The 21,261-nt window shown below is 52.7% G+C and overlaps 1 protein-coding gene across 2 annotated transcripts in view; it reads right to left on the bottom strand.

Moving 5' to 3' along the window:
- Nucleotides 1–21,261, bottom strand: part of PRKCB (protein kinase C beta) — an 83,225-nt gene that overhangs the window by 24,481 nt on the left and 37,483 nt on the right. For both annotated transcript variants that reach the window (XM_030459940.1, XM_030459939.1), the window contains exons 4-10: nt 15,726–15,837; nt 14,477–14,605; nt 8,353–8,509; nt 7,847–7,981; nt 7,590–7,686; nt 4,299–4,445; nt 548–721 (exon numbers count right to left, since the gene is read on the bottom strand). In XM_030459940.1, the coding sequence (XP_030315800.1) occupies nt 548–721; nt 4,299–4,445; nt 7,590–7,686; nt 7,847–7,981; nt 8,353–8,509; nt 14,477–14,605; nt 15,726–15,837 (951 nt within the window). The remainder of the gene's footprint in view (nt 1–547; nt 722–4,298; nt 4,446–7,589; nt 7,687–7,846; nt 7,982–8,352; nt 8,510–14,476; nt 14,606–15,725; nt 15,838–21,261) is intronic.

The raw sequence follows: 21,261 nt of genomic DNA, 5'->3' as shown, positions 1-21,261 counted from the left end.
TCACGAGAATGAAGCCTGAGAAAAAAAGCTCAGCACTTTGCTGTTGAATGATAAGGGAGGTGCCTGGCTGGGAGGGCACCCCAGGGACTGGGAATTCACATCCAAGGCCACCAGCAGCTCCCTGAGGAGCAACCTCAGAGCTGCAGACACCCTATGTGACCACCTCCAGTTTAACACACACGTGGTTTGGCCGTGGGGATATTTCTGCAAGCAAGCAGAGCAAGCTCTGAGGGTACCAAGGCAGGAGGTAACATGGATGCTTTTGCAAACAGCAGTCCAGGAAAAAAACCCCAAAGGTATGTGCTGGGGAATCCAAAATAGATGGCCAGGGCAGAAGTCCTGGCAACCTGAAGCCACTCCACAGGGCACCAGTCCCAGGTAACTGGTGATGCTGGGTCTCTAGCAGAGGGTGGCTGCCAAACTCACCAGTGAAGCAAAGTGACCAAAATCCATTTTGCAAAGTCTCAGCCTCCCCCCACTCCATGTTCAGGGCCCAGCAGATCCCAGCCTGCTCTGCCCAGGGCCAGGCTGCAGCTCTGGCACTTACCATGGTCTGGAAGCAGGAGTGGAGCTGGGTCAGGAACGGGGGCTTCCCAGAGAGAGCCAGGACACGCTTCTCAACCATCGTGCACTCTACATCATCATCCTGGATCACCACATCCTTCTTCAGGATCTTAACAGCATAGAGCTCATCCGTGCCCTTCCTCTCTGCCAGCATCACCTGGGACAGACACACAAAGGCAAACATGGATCTGCAACACGTCCAGCTTGCCACGGCCAAGGGTTAAAAAGAATGGCTCACTTATCGTCCTGCAGCTCCCTTTATAGCCCTGAAAGGCTTTAGGTGCCACATGATGCAGAAAACTGCTGCCAGTATATTTCCACAATTATTTAGGATCCCTAAGTCTAAGGAGTGACATATCCACTTCCCTGCCACCTCCTCACCTCCAGGAGCTCAGTCCAAGGCTGATGTCTGAGCCCCACAACCTCCCATTTGAACCCATCTGCAGGTTTATTTATGACAAGGCCTGGGATGCACTGCTGCTGCTGGTGCACATTTCCCTCATTAATCCCCAAATTTCTGGGAGGGTCCCCAAACCCTTCCACCAGGCTCCATCTGTGTGAGCTGCTCCTCAAGCTGCTGGCAAAATAAACAGACTGAAACCAGACTTTTGCCTCCCATTTCCCCTCCTCGCACTCTCTCATCACGTTACATCTGAGCACCCAGTGGAAATAAATTGCTTTCCATTTGAAAGAGTCTGCAGAAATCCTCCAGTCACATCAGGAGCAGGAGTTTGGGTGGTTTGAAAAATAAATTACGAGAAGTCAACATCAATAGGGTGGAACTGAAACGCTCCACAGACTGGAGCAGACTGGCAGAAGGAACAGGAGCCTGCCTCACAGGGGACTTTTGGGACACTGAGGACAGCAAAGCTGCCCTTGCTGTGGCCTTGGGGCAGGTGACAGGGGCTGGGGGTCCCTGATGCCACAACCCGAGGAGCTGGGGCACAGCACAAGCCCAGGGGCTGCAGAGCATCCCCAGCAGCCTGAGACACAGCTCTGCCCCTGTGCTCCACCAACCCCTCTGCCACACTGCATCCTCAGAGAGGAGAGGAAAGCATTTTACAGCTGGATAAGATAATCACAGGACACGGAAAGGGGCTCCCACTCCACGCTAATCCATAGCTGCAGAGGCATAAGAATCATCCCCACTCAGAGAAACACCATAAAACTCCCAGGAAAAGACTGGCAGCTTGAGAGCACAACAGATTGATTAGCTGCAAAAATATGAGCAAGCCACAGAATTTAACTTCCCTCTATTTATATTACAGTGAAGAACACCCTGGGTGGGCTGTGCCAAGAGCTGCCTGCTCCAGCCAGGAGCATCTCCCTCCTGCCAGTCTGCTGCAGGACTGGCTCTGACACCACTCCTGGGGTTCTGGTACCATTCCCAGGGCTCTGCTACCACTCCTGGGATTCTGCTACCACTCCTGGGGTTCTGGTACCACTCCTGGGGTTCAGTCCCAGCTCCCCAGGCAGCCTGGGAGACCCGAGAGCACTAAGGAGCACCAGAGTCACCCTGTGTCCTGGGGCTGGAGACGCTGAGCTGGCATCAGGCACACCTGAGCCCCTGTCCCTGAGTTATTTCCCAGCCCACAGCTCTTCTCCATCCCACCGTGGGGACCTCCAGCTGCCAGAGCACTCCTCTATTTATTTTTTAATTTGATTTTTTATTGTTTGGGGGTTTGTTTGTTTTGGTTTGGTTTTGATGCAGAAAAAGCCGATATTTAACTTGATTTATTCCTGTAATATAGAGTATCTCCTTGGGAATGATCCAGCATAATAAACTGGAGATACCCTGATGCTGAATGTGGAGAAAGATGCAAGTTTATTAAACTCCCCCGGGGCACTCCAGCCCTCAGGCAGCTCTGGTGGGGGAGAGGGAAAAGTACAAAGCAGCAAACCTGAGAGCTCCAGGTACCAAAGGGTTAAGGAGTCTCAAAACCACCCAAACCAGTGTGCTCATACTGGGAGAGCTCTCCCAGCCAGCAGCAGCAGGGACTGGGACTGCAGCACTGTGCCAAGCAGGCAGTGCCAGCCCTGGAGGGGACATCACTGCCACCACCACCACCAGTATGCCCAGGGCTGCCAAGAGCAGGGAACTGGGCTCCTGTCCCCAGCATCCCAGTGCCAGCACAGCACGGATCCTCTGCCCTTCCCCACCTCCGTGTCACCCAGCAGCAGCCAAGTGTCCCCTGGGAGGGGCACCCTAGGGAGTGCCACCAGGGTGTCCCCAGGCTGGGGGACAGGCAGCAGGGTGCTGGTGAGAGCAGCCATGGGGAGGCAGTGGCACACGTGAGGGTGAGGAACCAACGTGCTGGTTTAATAAGCACTAATTAGCATATTTATAACATTCTGTTCCAGGGAACAGTTTCTGTCACACATTCCCTTACATAAGCCGTGAGCCCGACTGAAGAGTTTGCTAAATGTTTCTCAAATTAAAAGAAAAAGAAGGGAGGAAGAGGGGGGGGGGGAAACCACAACTACACATCTTCCAGTTGCCAGGCACAGAGTTTCAAAGGGATTAATTGGCTGTTGGGAGGGAGACAAAAGGGGAGAGAAGGGATGCAGGGACTGCGATGTGTACCTGGGACAGCTGGGGAGCAGCAAGGGCACCACGAGTGGGGCTTTCCTGCTCCCTCTGCTGCCCACCCACAGCCAAGCTGGAAAGCACCAGGCACCCACAGCCCCCTCCCCACAGCATCCCCCTCTCCACAGCATCCCTCTCCCCACAGCATCTCCCTCCCCACAGCATCTCCCTCCCCACAGCATCCCCCTCCCCACAGAAGCCCCTTCCCTACAGCATCTCCCTCCCCACAGCATCCCCCTCCCCACAGCATCCCCTTTCCCACAGCATTCCCCTCCCCACTGCACCCCCTTCCCCACAGCATCCCTGCCAGGGACCCCTGAGCTGACACTGGGGACCATGAGGAGCTCTCTGTTCTCCTTCTGTCCAGATGGCTTAGGGGATCTCTAAGCTCTCCACCTCAGCCAAGGGAGCAAACACACATATCCAGAGAGACTGGGACCTCCCAGACCTCCAACATTGTTGGCAAAAGGCTGGAGAAGGGAACTGGGAGCACCTTATGCTCAGTAGGTGATGTGTGAGCATCACTCCCCTGGCATCCCCTCCTCACCTCTGCCACCTGCCCAAGAGGTGTGCCCCAGAGCAGAGCCATTTCCCTACAATTAGGGCAATTTATTAATCAGGGAATTGCCAGTTCATCACCCAAAGCAGCAAACATCAGAAGGAGCCCAGCCTCCTGTCTGCTCCAGGCTGTGAAGACCCAGCAGCCACCCAAGGACTGGTGTTTCTAATGGAAACCATGACAAAGTTGGCAAGACCCCAAGAAAAATGAAGGCTTCAAGTCACATAATTACTAGAAGAATTAAATTCTGTTACCACTCATAACCGGTCTGGAAAGTTAATTAAAATGTTCATGGATATTTCTAATTATTAGAGGGAAAAAAAAAAAAAAAAAAAAAAAGCCAAATGAAAAAAAGAGCTTTAAAGACACACCCTGCTTTCCCAAAAAACATATGTGATTTTTGTGATGGTCCAGTCACAGTCTTCACCACTGTGACACAGCAGTCCCACAGTCCAGAACAAACTGGGCTCCCATTCCCCTGACACCAGTGCTCCCAGCTGGGCAAGGATGGGTCACACTGGAGCAGCTCAGAGACACCAGAGACACACGTGTCAAACACAGAGAGCACAGGCAGGGGTTGTACCAGACCTTCCCAAAGCTGCCTTTTCCCAGCACCATCAGGAAATTGAAATCTGAGAGTTTCATCCGATCCCTGCTCCCGTTGTTGTCGAATTTGGAAATGGCATTTGTTGTCTTCTCATCCACTGCTTTGGACCCCGCTCCAATCTTGGCTCTCTGTGAAGGTGGAGAGGGGACAGGAAGAAAGAAATCAGGAAAAGTTACAGGAAAAAAAAAAAACCAACTGTGGAGAGAGCTCATTATAAAGCCAGGAGTGCTCCTGAAATCCCCCGTTAAGCATCTCCTGTCCAGGTCAGACCCTGAGCTATGGGAACCTTCCCATCAGTGTGACAGGGACAGCACCAAGGAGGGAACCACTGGGGATGTCCCAAGCATGTGGCATGGGCTGGCTGGTGCCAACGTGCTCTGAGCCATCCACAGGAGAGGACAGAACCTTAAACCAGCTCTTGTCCCTCCAAGCTGGCTTCTGCCTCTCACCTCTCCAGGAACAGATGGGTGAATATGAAGAGATTCAGGTAAAACAGAGTTTTCATCTGGTTCCACCCCGGTCCCTCCTCACCCCCTGGTGCCAGTTCAGGCCACAAACCCCCTTGGCACAGAGCAGGACAGAGCAAACTCCCCCTGCCGCCCCCCAGGCTGCTGCCACCAAGACTGCTCAGTGAGGAGCCTCACCAAACCTCTCCTTTGTTAAACACAGCACCTCGGTACCTCCTCCTTGGTGCAGGAGCTCTCAAATTTGCTGAACCACCCTTTGTAAAAGCTATCTCACAATTTATTTGGCTTTAATTTTCAGAAATATGTGAGAGTGTGAGGCTTGCACTGAGCTCAGCCTAGCATGAAATTCCATTAACCCGATCCCAGCACTTCCATTTGGCTGCTGCTCACAGCTCCTCCAGATAGGAGCCTCTCAAGTAATCTCCAAGCCTTTGCTGCTGCTAATTGGTTCTCCCAAGGTTTTCCATGCTGCAGAATCCTCTACTCAAGGTCACCTGCAGCCCCTACAAACATCTGAAGAACTCCTGCACTGAAAATGAATGGCAGGGTCTCCTGGGGCTGGAGCTCCCCCAGCCAGGGCATGGCACACCAAGGGTGAAACAAAAGCTGTGCCATGCTGTTCAAAATCCTGCTCAAGTAAAAAAAAAATAACATTATCTCCAGCAGAAACGTGCCTTGGGCACTCAACACTTGGCCTTTTGCCACGCACAAAGGTTTCAGCTGCAAGCTGCTTATTGAGCTTGGATCCAAAGCATGGATCCAAAGCATGGATCCAAACCACAGATCCAAACCACGGATCCAAACTACAGATCCAAACTACAGATCCAAACCACAGATCCAAAGCATGGATCCAAAACACTGATCCAAACTACAGATCCAAACCACGGATCCAAAGAGGGGCAGCCCCAGCAGAACATCCTCTGGGAAGCCCACATTGTGTAACTCCCTGCAGCAGCCCTCACCCTGTCTGTCCTAGAGCCACCTCCAAGAGAAACGTGTACTTATCAGCAGGCAAAACAGTCATATTCTGTGAAAGCTTCCCAAATACACCATCACAGCTGAAAAACCACCCTGTCAGATCAGATTTGATATTAAATTAATCTCTGTGAAAACAAGCTGCAATGCAACTGCAGGGCACTGTGGGGCTCCTCTGGGAACTCACCCCCCAGCCCAGGTCCCCCCAGATGCCCACAGCAGCACCAGGGATGCTCAGGGGACTGACCAAGGCTTTCTGTCCTCAGCAGAGAGGGGAAAAACAACCTGAGGAGGGGGAAAGAAGAAGCTTTTAATTTGCTCCATCCCAGCAGAGAGCTGGGAGAGCACCCAGCACCCAGGTCCCTCCTGCATCTGCTCCTGAGCCTGGGTCTGGAGGAGGCTCCTTCAGCCACTGCCACTTGACCTGAGCTTGCAGCACCAAGGCACGGGCACAGGGGACAAAGTAAGGACACAAGGACAATGCCACCTCCTGATAAAACTGGCTCAGCACATGTCTTGGTCAGGAGGAGCAAAGATCTTAAAAGAGAAAGGCCTGAAATAGGAGTCAGGGAGATCTCCACCCTGAGGGAAGGGTCTTGCTCCCACTAGCAGTGTCCCCTCTGTCTCAGAGTACAGAAGCCCTTTAGGCCCTGTTTGTCACACTCCCAACACTCAGACCATCGAGACCTCTTTATGGTTTACAACCAAAGTGTGCCCAATATTGCTCACCAATTTTAAATTTTTGGTTTGTTTTTTTTTTTTTAAGCACTTGACCTTCATAATCTGACTCCATTTGTCACAGTTAATTTACTACATCTGAATTTATGGCACAACAGCTGATGCTCACATCTCTCAAGCTGCCCCAGCAAGAGGTTGATCAAGACTGAGTCTTGGCAGGAGATGTAGTGCAGGGCTTCATGCTGGGCTTTTGTCTCAGGACACTTTCTTGTCCCATTCAGGACGTGCAAATGGACATCTCCCCCTGAAGCCTCTTGGGAAGCTGATCCCAAGCATCATTGGAATCTGTCAGAGCCTGGCACAGAGATCTCAGCACCTTCAGTTCCCCTCTCTGCACACCCTGGGTGCAGCAATGCTGAGCACCGCGGGGAGAGGGGCATGGAGGTTACTGGAGATTAAACCACGGCTTCCCCCTACTGCCTTAGCATCCCAGACTCACAGCTCCAGCAGCTTTCCTGTCAGGAACAGCTCTGGGATGTCTGACTGCCAGCCCAGCCAAGCATCACCCAGCCTGGCCCCAGTGCCCCAGCTGGGCTGCAGAGGCTGCCGTGGTGTGTAAGGGCTAAGCAAGGGTTCCTTCCTGAGATGAGCTTCCAACCCAATTATACTAACATCTTAATTTGTCTTAATTGCTTCAGTTCATAATCGGCAGCACAACAGAAAAAAACCCAACAAACCAACAAAAAACCAGATGAACAAATCCTCTGCTCTGGCACCTCAGGACGTGGGCAGAGCTGCTGCAGGTGACATGTGGTGGCATCAGGAGCACCAGGCCAGCCTGGATCTGTCCCTCTCCTGCTGGGATTCAGTGCTGGGGATGTGTTGAGGGAAGTTAACCCCTTGTTTACCTGCTCTATACCCACTGTGGCACACACAGCCCATGGGTCAGGCAGCTCTGACAGGACAGACAGACAGGGTCTGAAGCAACACAGAGGAAAAGGGGACCCTTGCTGTGCTGCTTTCTTTGTAGTAAGAAACAACTTGTCTCATATAATGGGATTTCAGACCCCTTCCTGAGCAGGGAAGTGATGGGCTGTCTGTGAGGTTGGGCAGTGAGGAGGAGCCTGGAGTCCCCAGGAAAAACCCATTCACCTCAAATTTCTGCCTCAGTTCCTCGTTTCCTTCTTCTCCCTCTGGAGGCACTGGGACATTGAAATATTCCCCTTCCTCCTGGCTCAGCAGCTTAAACCTGGGGGGACAGAGCGAGAATATCAGGTCAGGGTGGCAGAGGGGACATGGGGACAGCACAAAGGGGTTTTCCAGTGCTGGGCTGGCACCAAGAGCCCTGAGTACCACGTCAAGATGCTCACCAAAAAAACTGGGGAAAAAAAAACAACTGCAACTCTCACCATCCATCAACTCCCGACTTTTGCAGCTCAGAAATCCCAAAGGACAAGGAGCCCATGAAATCATTCCTGCTGGTCAGATCCCAGTCCCAAATCTCCACTGACAACCGCCGGTCCTTGTCCGTCTCTTTCAGTTGGCTGCCAGGGAGGAAAGGAGAAGGGATGGGGTTTATTCTGGCAGCACCATGGCCTTCCACAACCCCTGAGAACACGGATGCAAAATGCAGGGATTGTCCTTAACAGCCACTCAGGGCTCCAGGATTTAATTTCCAGCTACATCCATTTCAAAGGGAGAACAAAGTCCCTGCCCTGAAATGCTCAGCTTTGATCAGGGGTCAGGGCAGAGGTTTGAGAGCTTCTGAGTCATACTTAGAGGCTCTAAAGGAATTATTTCTTAGTTGAATCAGGTTAATGTCTCTGAATAATTAAATCAGAGCAAATACAATTGCATTAATTCTGCGGGGTGAGAAAAACTCGTTTACACATTTAAACACTTTTCTTGTACTTACAATTTAAATGTCTCATTCCACTCAGGATTCAGGGAGCACTTGATAGTTTTGGTCTTCTGTTTGCTTTCATTTTTGGGGTCAGGTATTAGTTTAAGCTTCACGTAGGGATCTGACAAGCCATTAGGATCCATAGGAACTAAGTTTTTAGCATCTCTTACTGGAGAAGAGAAAAAGGATAAAAATCAGTATTCAAACTATAAAAAAATACCCAACGATTGACATCTTCCCTGCATGCCAAGGGTAAGTGTGAAAATATTGATGAAAACCAGAAATAAAGCTGGGTATGTACAGACATGAGTATTATGGGATAAGGAAGACACAACCATGTGTCACACAAAGCAAGTGTCAGTGCAAAGCACACACAGACCAAGGAGGCTGAAGGAGCAACACAAGAGATTATTTTCACTTTCTGATGGGATGATTTGCTGCTTGGTCCAGGAGCTGAGCATCTTCTGGGGGTGCTGAGCATCTCCTGGGGGAGCTGAGCATCTCCTGGGAGAGCTGAGCATCATCAGGAAAGGGAAGAGCAAACCTCTGGGTGACCTCGACTGTTTGTAATTGGACTGCAGCTTTGATAAATTAAATACAATTGGGCTGATCTGTCCCTGGATTAGGTCGAGGAGGGGTTTTTGTCTTCTGGGAAAAGGCTCCTATCTTGCCTCAGCCTGAGCAAAGGTGTCAGAGATGGAAATTCTGATGGGACATGATGGCCATAACCAGGGGAAAAGCTGCTTGCAAGGAAGCCCAGAGCAGAAATTCCCCTTTGTGCCTTGGGGGTGAGGGATAGGACTGACCCTGGGGCTGGGGGGAGCTGCTGGTTCCTGGGAGCAAGACAGGATGAGGTCCCCTTGGAGGACAGGATGCCAAATGATCTCACACTGGATCAATTCTCTGACTTTGCTTTGTGTGTCACCCTCCCAAGGGCCAGCCCAAGATCCTCTGGGGACAAATAAATAAGCCTTTGTCATTTATCAGACCATTGTTCACTTCTTTAAGGAAGAGGAAAAATCATTCCTGACCCTCATAGTCCATCAGTTTACGCCCTGAAGCAGGAGATCTGATTACCTCATGTTATTATCTCAGCAGGCAGGCCTAAAACTTTCATTAATGAGAATAATTCTATCTATTCATTTAAAAAAGCAAAATGCTCCTGTTTGACCTTAAGCAGCTTCCTGACTTTTCAAGCAGAAATCAACACTTATGTGAAAGAAAAATAAAAACCTCCAGAAGTGTAGTAGTGATACCTCATGGTGGGAGAAACATGCTCCTCTCCAAGTATTTATGCTATTTCTTTGACAGTTAAATTTGATGTAAAATAGTTTCAACATCTGTCATATTCTGACAATTTTATGCATCAGTAGGAAGCAGTAACATCATTATTAACAGCCATGAGTAAGAGCCTTGCAATCCAAAGCAGCCCCTCTCAAATCCCTGGAGCTGAGGAGGAGCTGCCCTGGTTTAGGCAGAGGTCAGGAAGAGGAGAGGGTCCCTGGGGAGGACTTCAGGGGGGAAAAGGCTCCCCCTGTCCTGGGCACTGCTGGGAGGTGCTGTGCTGGCCTGGGGACACAGCCCCATTGCCATGCCAACCTGATGTCCCCTGCTCTGCCTCTGCCAGGCCAGGCTGAATGATATTTCGATAACGCATTCTCCCAAATTTGCAACAGTTTCCAAATAAATTATTCAGACATCACCTTTTAATTACCCAGCCAGCTGTAAGTGCAGGAAGAGGCTGGGGAAGGGACACTTCTGCCAGACACCCACAGCTCCGATGGAAAACATGGGGAGAAATATCACTACCCCAGACACCCCAAGCAGGAGGGAGCACAGCTCTTACAGGCAACTTCTCTGGCGTGGAGAGGTCCTGGCCAGAAGCTGCAGGAGCAGGACAAAGCCTTTCCCCCAGTCCAGCAGGGGCTGTGCCCCAGAGATGTGGGCAGAGAGCTCCAGAGCAGCAAAACACCAGGGGATGGGGAGGGATCAGTGCTGAGCATCCCCCTCCCTGCCAAGGAAGGACTCCTACAGGTCCCCACCAGCAAAGCCCCCCTGGAGACCACCTCAGCAGCAGCCCCACCAAAAGGATGGCAGGCACCAGGGGATGGGTTCTGAGCCTCTGCTCCCAGCCCCACAGCAAGCAGTGGGGACAGCAGAGCACAGCCCCATCACCTGCTTGGGGCCACGTGTCTTGTTTGCTGCTGGTCCCCTGGTTTCCATGAGAAGGCAAGATGCATATGCTGGATAAATAAAGACCAGAAAGTTCTTTGCTAAATATGCAGTGCCATATGGGGGCTCACTTTTATGTTAAAGAAAAAAAAAAAAAGCCTACAACGAATCCCACTCCCACCCGCTCCCAAAGACAGCTTTACCCGGGGCTGCCAAATCCTTTCCCTTCACCTCCAAGCAAGCAGACCCCTTCCAACACGTTCCAGGCAGATAATTCTGCTTCTCCCTGCCCAGCACCGGGAAAAACCCCGTGGAAAGGAGAGCTCTGAGGCTGCAGGGAGGGCTGGGAGCTCAGCCAGCTCCCCAGCTCCATCCCACACCTCTGGGACAGGGGTAGGAGAGGGGAAGGCTCTCAGGCAGACCTCCAGCAGATCAAACCATCCCTGCCTGGAAACAGCCTCATTCCAGAGCTGGGATTAACACTGCCCTGCACCACCACCTTTAATTAATGCTCTGCAGAAGAATCTGTTTGCAGACTCTTATAGAAAAGGCACAGGACTCATTAGGGTTGCATCTTCCCGGGCCAGTGATTATTAATTAAAGCACTTCCAGTGTGTTTATCTAATCACAGCATAACTGCTTTAGTTTTGGTCAGAGCTTTACTTCATCACTGGGTAAATAACAAGGCTTCAGTCCCTGCTGGCACAGGGGGGGTGTGGGCTGCACCCTGAGCTCTGCTGGGATCCCACGGGGGTCTCAGCTCTGCAGGGACCACACCAGGGACATCAGGACATTGTTGAGACCCCCAGGAGAGAGGAGGGAACCCAACATCATCCCCACACTCCAGCAGCCCTTGCACAAGGACAAGGCTCAGGACAGGGTCACAATTAGTGCAGAACATTCTGCATCCCCCTTACAGACCCCTCGCCCACCCCCCAGGAGCTGACATGGGTGCTATCACCAGCCTCGGTTCTTTAGAACTCAGAATGGGTTAAAAATATTGAAATTTGGATCTCCCTCATGCCATTAATGTAATTTTTACAATCTTGGTCTCTGGCAGACTGTGCTGTAGGCAGACCTGGGCTGTGCCAAGTGCTGTAGGAAAGCCAAGAGCGAGCTGAGCCCTTGCTGAAGGGAAGCAGATCCTGGCACAGCACCCAGCTCCCCCTGCACAGCACCCACTGCTCCCCTGGCACCACCCCAAGGGTTGGGGTTCCCAGTGCCAGTTCCTCTGGGAGGAAAAGGTTAGCTGCACAGAGAGGAGAAAAGAAAAATAAACAAGTAAAAAAAAAAAAGAAAAAACAACCAAATAAAAATCCACCAAAAAACCAACCAAACAAAAAAACCCCAAAAAACCCAACAACCCAAAACCCCCAAAAAACCAAAAAACTGAGAGGTGAAAGAAAAACAGGCTGCCGAAAAGCATATGGCAAATCCCTGACAAATTTGTCAAGTGGAGGAAAAAAATGAAAGCGTTGGGTTCCTGGCTGCGTTGGCTGTGCCCGTGCTGCCCCCTGCAGGATCCGCTCCCTGCCCGCACCGCCCGGGGACATCCAGCAGCGATGCTCCCTGCCATGGGGAAGCTGCCTGGTCTGCTGGGCCAGGGTCTCCACGCCTGCTGGGATGAAGAGAAGACCTTGCCCCAACACCAGAACCTGCCTGGCACCACGGGGCTAGGACCAAATGTGCCCAGAAGCGATGGAAAACCTCTGGAATCTGAGCTTTGGTCTCCAGCACCCCAACAGCCCCTGCTCAACCCAGCAGAGCTGGGATTAGGAAAAGCAGGGAAGGTGGGAACAGCAGCTCCTCCATCCCTCAGAGCAGCCGGGCCACAGGACCCCAACCACAAGCAAGACAAGGTCCAGGGTCAGGTTGGTTTGAGATCCTGCTGCTCAGCCCTGATCTTGGCTCTACAGAAGCCTCTCCCCCCCCTCCTACTCCCCCCTCTGTGCTCATTTGTGCTTTGGCAATCAGTTCCACAGGTCTGCTCCATCCTGACCAGGTTCCAGCTCTGCTGGAAGGGCAGGCAGGGGGGCAGCAACAGGGTTCCCACCCAACACCCCAAACCCCCAAGCACCCAGTGGTGGGGCTCAACCCCCCATCCCCACCAGGCTCAAGAGCTCCATCACCCACCCACCCACTTGTCGTGCTGTCGCTCCCCTCCTACACAGAAATCCACCCCCCTGCTCACCCCAAACTGAAATTTCTGCAGAAAACCTGGAAAAGGGCACTTTCCACCAGAAATCTGTTCCAGCAGATGCCTGCCCCCAGCTCAGCCCCCCGGCACTGGGCTGGATGCCTGCACAGCCACTCTCCAGCTGTGTCCCCAGGAGCCCCCCCAGGGTGGACAGGGCAGATCCTGCAGAAGACACACGGGTGGGTTTTTTGGCACAGCCCCCACTTGCTGGGGCGGTTGGGGGAATATCTGTGTGTGTCCCAGGAGAGGAGCCAAAACCTGGCACCGAGGGCAGCAGCACGCAGCTCCCACACCTCTGCAGGTCCCTGCAGACATTGCCACCTCCCCTCGGAGTTTTGGGGTGGAAATTCCCATCCCCTCGTGTGCTGGGGGGCAGGCAGGCAGGGGACCCCCTCCCAGTAGCCCCCAGCCTCTCCCCTCCCCAAGTGCTCCCACTCCCTCATCAGCGATGCGGCACAGCCAGGGAGCTCAGCACATTTTCCTGCCTTGCTGGAAAAGCCACCAGATGCCATGTTTTCACCAACACCTCCATAAAGGGCCAGAAATAAAACAGTCTTTCAAACCCAGCTGAAGGAAAGAAAATCCAGCTGCAGAGAGAGGGGCTGGGGGGGGAGTTTCTCCCCTGCCTGGGGGAGCTGTGGGAAGAGGACTGGAGGGTGGGCTCTGGTGGGAGCCTGGTCCAGGTCCCACCTCAAACCCGTAGGGAAGGTTCCTGGGAAGCAGAGCTTGTGAAACACAAGTCTGTGTGGTTCCTTTAAACTCTTCTTTAAGAACAAATAAAACAAACAAAAAATTAAAAAAAAAAAATAAAAAAAAAATCCCATGTCCTTTGTAATTTTCTCTTTAGTATATTCAGTAAACTTGGCATTTTTGTTGAAAACACTTCTAATAGTTCTCTAGGATGGAAAAAGATCCTGGCTCTTCTCTACACCTCTGGGTGACACCTGAGCATCTCCTTAGGTGAGGAAGGATCCTCACGAGTCCCTTATGGGGTCACTGGTGCCATCACCTGCCCACCCTTGGTCACCTCCACCACGTTCAGAGCTGCTGTGCCCAGCACAGCTCCTCTGGGTCTCCCCATCACCTTGAGGGACCATCTCAGGGCACCTCCTGCCAAAGTGGAGAAGAGGCAGGTGGGGCTGGAGCCCCCCTTGCTGGGACCCCAGGACTCTGCAGGGCCTGCTCTCCCATGCCAGAAGGAGCCAGCCCAGAGACCTCCACAGCCTCATGAGCAGGAGGACCTCAGAGCTAATCTCATCCCACTGCAGTGAACCCCATGATGCTGTGGCATCTCCTGCTGCCAGCCCTGCCACCCCTAGAGGTGCTACAATCCAGACTTTTTCAGGAGAAGCCATCCAGAGCTGGTGGGATGATGGAGAAGGATCTGGTCCTTGTTATTGGTGTCATCAGCCCAGCATCCCCACCCTACTCGGAGGTGGCAGCCCTTGGTGTGGGTGAGTTGGTGGCATTTCACACCCTGCTGTGAGCAACCACCAGCAGCTTGGCAGCCCCTGTTGAGACCAGAACCACCCGGGGTGACCCAGCATGGGTGGAAACCTCCTTCCTCAGCTCCACACTGGGCTCAGCCCCATGAGACAGAGCTGCAGCACCAGCACCCAACACAGTCCCACCTCCAGCCCCATCTCTGCAGGCAGGGGAAGCTCCACAAGAACACAGCTGACACCTCATGACATGCTTACGGGTCCCGGGGAAGAAATATCTTCTGTGAAGTCCCCAGGGTGTGGGGTTTGTGCCTGGGTCACCTACCTACCACGGTGAGCACATCCTTCTCGATGTCAGCCCTGATGTAAATCCGTCCCCGGCGCTCCGTGTGGTCCGTCCCGCACAGGCTGGGGACGTTCATCACACAGCGCTTGTGCACGTTCATCATGCAGGCTGGGGGGAAAAAGGGACACTCAGCACTCACATCACCTCTGCCAAGGCTCGTGGGGGATTCAGAGGGGATGGGGAGGAGAATTTGTCCTCCTTTTCAACCATTGGGAGGGATTCGGGGTTAAATGTGCAGCAAATGGACCTTCCTTGCAGCCAGGGAGAACTGCTGGGACACAGGGACCTTCCACCACCACCAGCCATGGGCCCAACCCACAGAGGGGACAGGGCTCTCAGCCCGTACTCTAATTATTTGAGTTTTGCTGATTTCTCAGACTTCTCTCCCACCACACCCATGGTGTGAGGCTGGGCCTTCAGCCGGACTCACTGGGGGCTGATAAGGGGCATTAAAAATTCCTTGTCCATACATAGATGTATGAAAATGCATACACATAAATATATAAATACATATAATAATAGGGTATTTTTTAAAAAAATATTTTTACTTGTTAACATTTTAAAGGTGATAATGAACACCCTGCTTCCCCAGCAGTCAGCAAGCTCCTCCAGTCACGGGGAGGGCAGCACAGGGTGAGCAGCAGAGCCTGGATGCTCATGGACCTTGGGAGCAGGAACACCCGAGATTAACTGGGAAAATTAGTGAGCTATTGCTCCATCCTCCTCTTTCCTCCCCAATTTTCTGCTCTCTGTACAGTAATTCCCCAGCTACTCCAGTGCAGAACCAGGAGCGCTGGTGAGGCTGCGGCAGCGCAGCCCCTGCCATGGCCACCGGGTGTCACTAGGAGCCGGCGATGGAGAGAAGGGAGAGATGGAGAGAGAGAGGATCCTGCTGCCAGGGGGGCTGCAAGGCAGGGATGCTGCAGGATGGGCATGGGGAATGCTGCGGGATGGGCAGGGGGGATGCTGTGGGATGGGCAGAGGGGATGCTGCAGGGGGGGACTGCTGGCAGGATTCCCCCCCTAGCTGGATGCCTTCCCCTCCCCTCTCCGTGCAGCAGGAGCTCTCCAGGAGAGGGGAGAAGGTGCCCACTTGTGCCCAGCCCCTCAGGTGCCAGGAGTGGTGGCAGAGAGGACAGGCTTTGGTTGCAGCTCAGGTGGGCTGGGAGCCTCTGCCCAAGAGCCTGGCGTGCCAGAGCCCCCCTGGTGCCCCCAGTTCCATCACTTACTGTCACATTTCATTCCCTGGTGGATGAGCCCGTAGAGCAATGACCCGCAGTGGTCACAGAAGGTGGGGCTGGAGTACGTGTGGATTTTAAATTTGTGTTTGCTCCGGGGATCCTAGTAAGAAAATAAAAGGTAAAGATTATAAACTTGCATCCAAGGCTGGCAGGGCACCATCACTCACTGTGTTCCCAGAGCCAGTTGGCTCTGGAGGTGCTGGTAATGGACTTCACTCAGCTGCCACCAACTGGTGTGGACCTTTTCCAACAGTCACCAAGATCCAACTTTATTATTCTGTATATGCGTTGCCATAACAATGAAAAAGAAATGCACTGGCTTGGCTGAAGATTTATTGTTTTTGAATAACTTGGTCTTTACATAGAAAACACCAGGTGAAATTGGTACCTAAGGCCCAACACCAGGGCTGGACACTACTCAAATTCCACGTCAACCCATCAGGGTAAAGCAGAGAAACCACCCATGACTTCCATCTAAATTAAGACTGCCTGGTAAACATCTTTGTGCTCTGGTGCCCTCCCCAGCACACTCCTAGCGAATCATCCTGCTTAGGGTAAATCTGAATATTCTGAGCTTTCTTAAAACCAACAGCAGTCTTTTCTATAGACCTTAACAAAGATGTTAAAGCCACACAAATTCAAATGAGAAACAACTTCTCAACAGGGAGGTAGGCTCAGCCACTGGAAGAAACGACTGAGGCAGATGGAGGATTTGGTATTTCTTGGTATCTTCCATGCCAGGCAAGACAATTCTGGAAGCCCTGCTCAAACCTTCGTGATTCAGCTCAATGCAGAGCAACTTCAAGACAACACAAAGTCAGGCAGGAGATAGGACTAAACAACAGAACATCTCTGCTGGCCTCAGTTCTAGGTCCAGAGGGGAACCTGCTGGGCACTCAGCAGGCTGGGTACCAGCAGCCCCACAGGCAAGGGAGGGACAATGGCAAGTAGCAGCTGGCTTAATTTCATCTCAGGTTAATTGCTTAAGGGTTAGGGATGAGGCACAGCTCCTGGGTCAGTCATTTGAGCTGACTGGCTTTTTAATGGCCTGGAAGGGTGCCTGGGTGTTAGGAAAGACACCTTTTCAGGGCACTGCAAGCCAAGTAAATAAATAAAGAGGAGTCAGAACCTCTCAGTCTCAGCCCCCCACACCTCTTTTTGCTCCTACCCCTGCTCCCACGCCACCCTGTGCACCCTGTGGCTCTGCAGCCCAGGCTCTCCTGCTCTCCCAGGAGCACCAGACATTTGATTAATGACTGAGGACTCAAGTCCTGACCTTTGAGGCCCTCAGAGCACATCTCAGCAGAGCCTCATCCCAGCTCAGCAGCCCCTCTGCCTTCTCCCCCCCCACTAATCTGCAGTCTGCAGGTCCCCATGTGTGATGCTCATCTTCGCTCTCAGCCCTGATGGGTGCAGGAGCCAGGGCAGGCAGCTGGTGGCAGGGGTCAGGGTGATGCTGGAGGGGGGGCTCTCAGGGGGCAGGGGATGGTCCCAGAGGTGGCACGGCCCTGGCTGGCAGGCGAGGCCATTCTGCATCAGCTGCTCCTCACCCTCCTATCCTGGCAAGGGCAGCTCTGCTCTGGGGAACCCAGAGCTGCAAACGCTGCACTGGAGCCTTCTGGGCTTTTATTTATTTCTGCCTTAAATTCAGCTCTGGGGAGCTTGGAGGGGGCCAGGGGCATCACCCCTCCTGGGGCAGCAGAGGACCAGACCCTTCCTCAGGCCCAGCCGGGTGAGCCATACAACATTTATCCCACCTGCCCGGCTCTCTCGGGCTCATTTCCACCAGGAATGGTACGGAAAGGGCACTCGGGTCCCTCCCGATGGTCCCGGCTCCTCCTCCTGCATCGCTCCCGGGTTGGTCCGGCCCCGCACCCAGCGCTGAGCCTGATCCCACCTGAGGGTGGGATCCCACCCAAGGGTGGGATCCCACCCTCCCACCCTGCCGAAATTTCCTGGGCTCCGCACAACACCCACCGAGGTTTGGCTCCGGACTACACCCGCCTGCTTTGCCCACCCCCCTGCAGGGAGAGCTTCGCGTTATCTCTGCCGAGGGAGCAGGGAGGCAGCTCCTGTGCAGAGGCTGCTCCAAAGGGAATTTCACAGCAATTCGGGCGGAGCAGAGCAAACACAACACAGCGACAGCGACAGCTCGCTGGCTGCACCCGACGGAACCCGGGCAGAGAATGGAAATCCAAACACTTTGTTCCCAAGTTTTTTTTCTAGGGAAAATCCTCCCCCATCCTGAGGGAACAACTCGGAGAGACTACGGTGGCCTGACCCCTGCTACAAAGGTGACACTGGAGAGGAGCCTGGGGGTCCCCTGGGGACATCCCGGGCTGCCCGAGCTGTGTCAGGGAGTGAGGGAGCTCCGGGTGGCATCATCACTCCAGGTCCTGGCATTGACCCGAGGCAGGAGGGGGGGGGAGGTGAACCAAAGACAACAGAGGCCACCAGAGAGGGACACCCCTGGTTTTTGGTGAGGACAGAGTTTTGGCAGCCCCATCACAGCCAGGAGCTGCTGCAGCTCCCCACCTGCTGGCACAGGGCTGGTCAGCAACCCCAGCACCACAGCCACAGACCCAAGTTGCCCTGGGCAGCTTCCAGCGAAGTTAATACAGTTTTATTGAGAAAAGATCTCATCTGCTGGTCAGACAAGTGCAGAGGGATCAGGGTGTCAGTTATTCTTCTCTTGCTGCTGCCCACACCAAATGAAACGCACTTACTGAGCAGAAAATAATCATAATAAAAAGACAAACCCAATTTTTTCCCTGAGCAGTGTTAGCAGGAAGGTCCTGGCTCACATCTGGAGGAGGGGAAGGCAGCTGTGTGTCCCACCTCCATCCTCAGCAGGCAGAGCCCATGATGCTGCCTTGGACAAAGGGACCACAGACCACCCAGCAGTGGGCATCCCTTCCCCACAGAGGAGCTCCCAGAAGGAAGAAACTCAGCAGAGCAGCTGATTTTCAGGTAGGACCAGTGGCATTTTCACTCCTCCTGCTGCTGACATCTCATTGCTAATTGTTGCCAGCCCCAAACACTGGAGAGAAGAAACCAAAGGTGGGGAAGTGAACTTCCTTGTACCCACCCTGGGACCTCTGACCCCAGCATCCCCTGTAGGACCCCCCCTGTCAAGTGTCCCTTTTTCTCAGTGCCTGGCAGCAATTCTTTGTCAGTACAAACACTCAGCTTAGGAGTTTTCCAAGGAAGAAGGAGCCCAAGACAAAGATGAAATGATTCTGCTGCCAGCAAACAGAGCATGGAAGAAACATAGGCTTTGTGGTGATGGCATTACAGAAATCCCCTCCTGCAGCTGCAAAGGGGGGAAAAGTAAATGGAAAAACCAACCCAAAGCCACACTGGGCTCTTATGCTCCCACAGCAACTCTGGTATTTATTAATGCATCCTGATTAGATGACCTTTAACAGGATAATGCAAAGAAGGTCATCTTAATGATTTTTTTTTTTTGTCTACAATCTAAATAATTATGCATTCTATTAATAGCTCCAAGTACAATTAGGTTTCCAGCTGCATTCCATTACACGTGCCTGACTTCAGCTCCTGAGGACCTTGCCATGCCTTGGAGAACTCCAGCTTGAGTGGGTGTGCTCGGTCTGACCCCTGAGCTCAGGAGAACAAGAGAGGGGCAGGGAGTGTCAGCAGACACAGCAGAGGCTCTCGGTGGCCCTGGTGGGCCAAGGCTGGGCACCCCCTGCAGAACAGCTCAACAGAGTTACTGCATCACTCGGGGGATGCAGGGCAGAGACCCAGCCCCCTCAGCATCCCTCCAAAGCCCAGCACACACCAAAAGCAGTGACAGAAGGGAACCTCCTGAACAAACAGGGACATTGCCCTCAGTCCCCCGGGCCTGTGTGACACCCACGGTGCTTCAGCATCACCACTGCCCACAGCAGGGACTCACCAGCAAGCACATCTTCAGCCATTAAAAAAATAACCCTTGCCATGACTTCAGAGCCATTGAGCAGGACAGCAGCCCCAGTGTCTTCAGCACCAGCATTTATAGCTACAGCTTCACTCTCTACTGCAAGAAGCAATTAATTTTTTTTTATTTTTTTTTTTTAACTGAGAGGCCCTATCATCACGGTGTAATTTGTCCTCCCTCTCCTAGATGGAAAATTCCTTCTCAGTAGGCTTGGCAAGGTTAAACACACACACACACACACACACACACACATGCTGTCACTCCCTGAGGAGGTTCAAACACAAGCAGACCCAACAGAGAACTTCTCCAAAGCAGGACCAGGCAGTGGGAACAGAGAGAGACTTTGACATTTCACTGCTCTCTGGGGAGGGTTGTTTTACTGAGGAAAGCCTGAGCCATCAGCTTGCCCTCGGGGCTACCTGCTTAAGCCCCCAAAAACCACCACCCCTGGGGCACTGGGGCACACACACAACGTCACACAGGAGCTGTGTCAGGAGCTGCTATCACCCAGACAGGAATCAGCATCCACACCCACACCAGCACTGCCTGGTGTGCAAAAGGTTTTTCTCCTTGATTCTCAAGTAACTGTGAAACACCAAAAGATACAGGGATCAAAATACCAAAAGATACAGGGATCAAAGAGTAAAGTTAGAAAATGGTTTTGCTTTTTCTCTTTTTTTTTTTTCTGCACTCCTCTGCCCTCCCAGCTCTGCTCCAGCCTGGGGCTCACTGCAGCCCCCAGCACACAAGTGCAAGAAATGAAACTGGTTCTTTCTGCTCAATTTCACTGGATCTGAATGTGAAAGGAAAGCCAGTTCCCAGGCTGCACAGCTCTAAGGGTTACACCCCAACAAGAGGCACAGCTGTAAGGGTTACACCCCAACAAGAGGCACAGCTCTAAGGGTTACACCCCAACAAGAGGCACAGCTCTAGGGGTTACACCACAGATGCTCCCTGTGGCTGACACAACCCCAGCTCACTCTGGATTCCCCCTGAGGTTATTAGCAACAAGAGAGCAGAGGAAAACTTGAGCTTTACACCAGCGGGAACTGAAGCCTCCATCCCTGTCTCAGTCCCCCAGCAGATGGGGGTTTGGTGGAGCAGGTCGCTATCCCCAGCCCACCCTGTCACTGTCCCCTGGGTCTGCAGCCCATAAAGTGGCAGCAGGACCAGTGTGTCTGTGGGTCCACAAGCCTCTCCTGGCTTGGCATCTCCTTTTCCCCTCCACTAACTCCTTTTTAAGGTCCAGCAGCCACCAATCCCCCACAATTAGCAGCAGCCTCTACTGAGAAGAAAGGAAAGCAAGGAAAGCCACAGTCGTATGCAAAGTCCCCATGGAGGGTGGACTTCAAAAAAACATATAATATATTGACTGTTTATCTGCTGGGAAGTGGAGATAAAACTGGGCTTATCAAACAGTGCTCCAGCTCTCAACTGGCCCTTAAAAGCACAGGGATTCACCAGGAAATTAAGTCCCAGGGAAACTAAGGATGGGGACTCAGTCAGCAGGCATTTGGGTGGGTAGCTCTGTTTTTTACAGACAAGCAACAGTGTTTTCCAAAAGTCACACCTAAGTTGGTG

The sequence above is a fragment of the Calypte anna genome, chromosome 14, assembly GCF_003957555.1.
Source record: "Calypte anna isolate BGI_N300 chromosome 14, bCalAnn1_v1.p, whole genome shotgun sequence".
NCBI classification, from domain to species: domain Eukaryota; kingdom Metazoa; phylum Chordata; class Aves; order Apodiformes; family Trochilidae; genus Calypte; species Calypte anna.
Note: the sequence above shows the minus strand (reverse complement) of the source record. Positions and strands in the feature narration are given on the sequence as shown.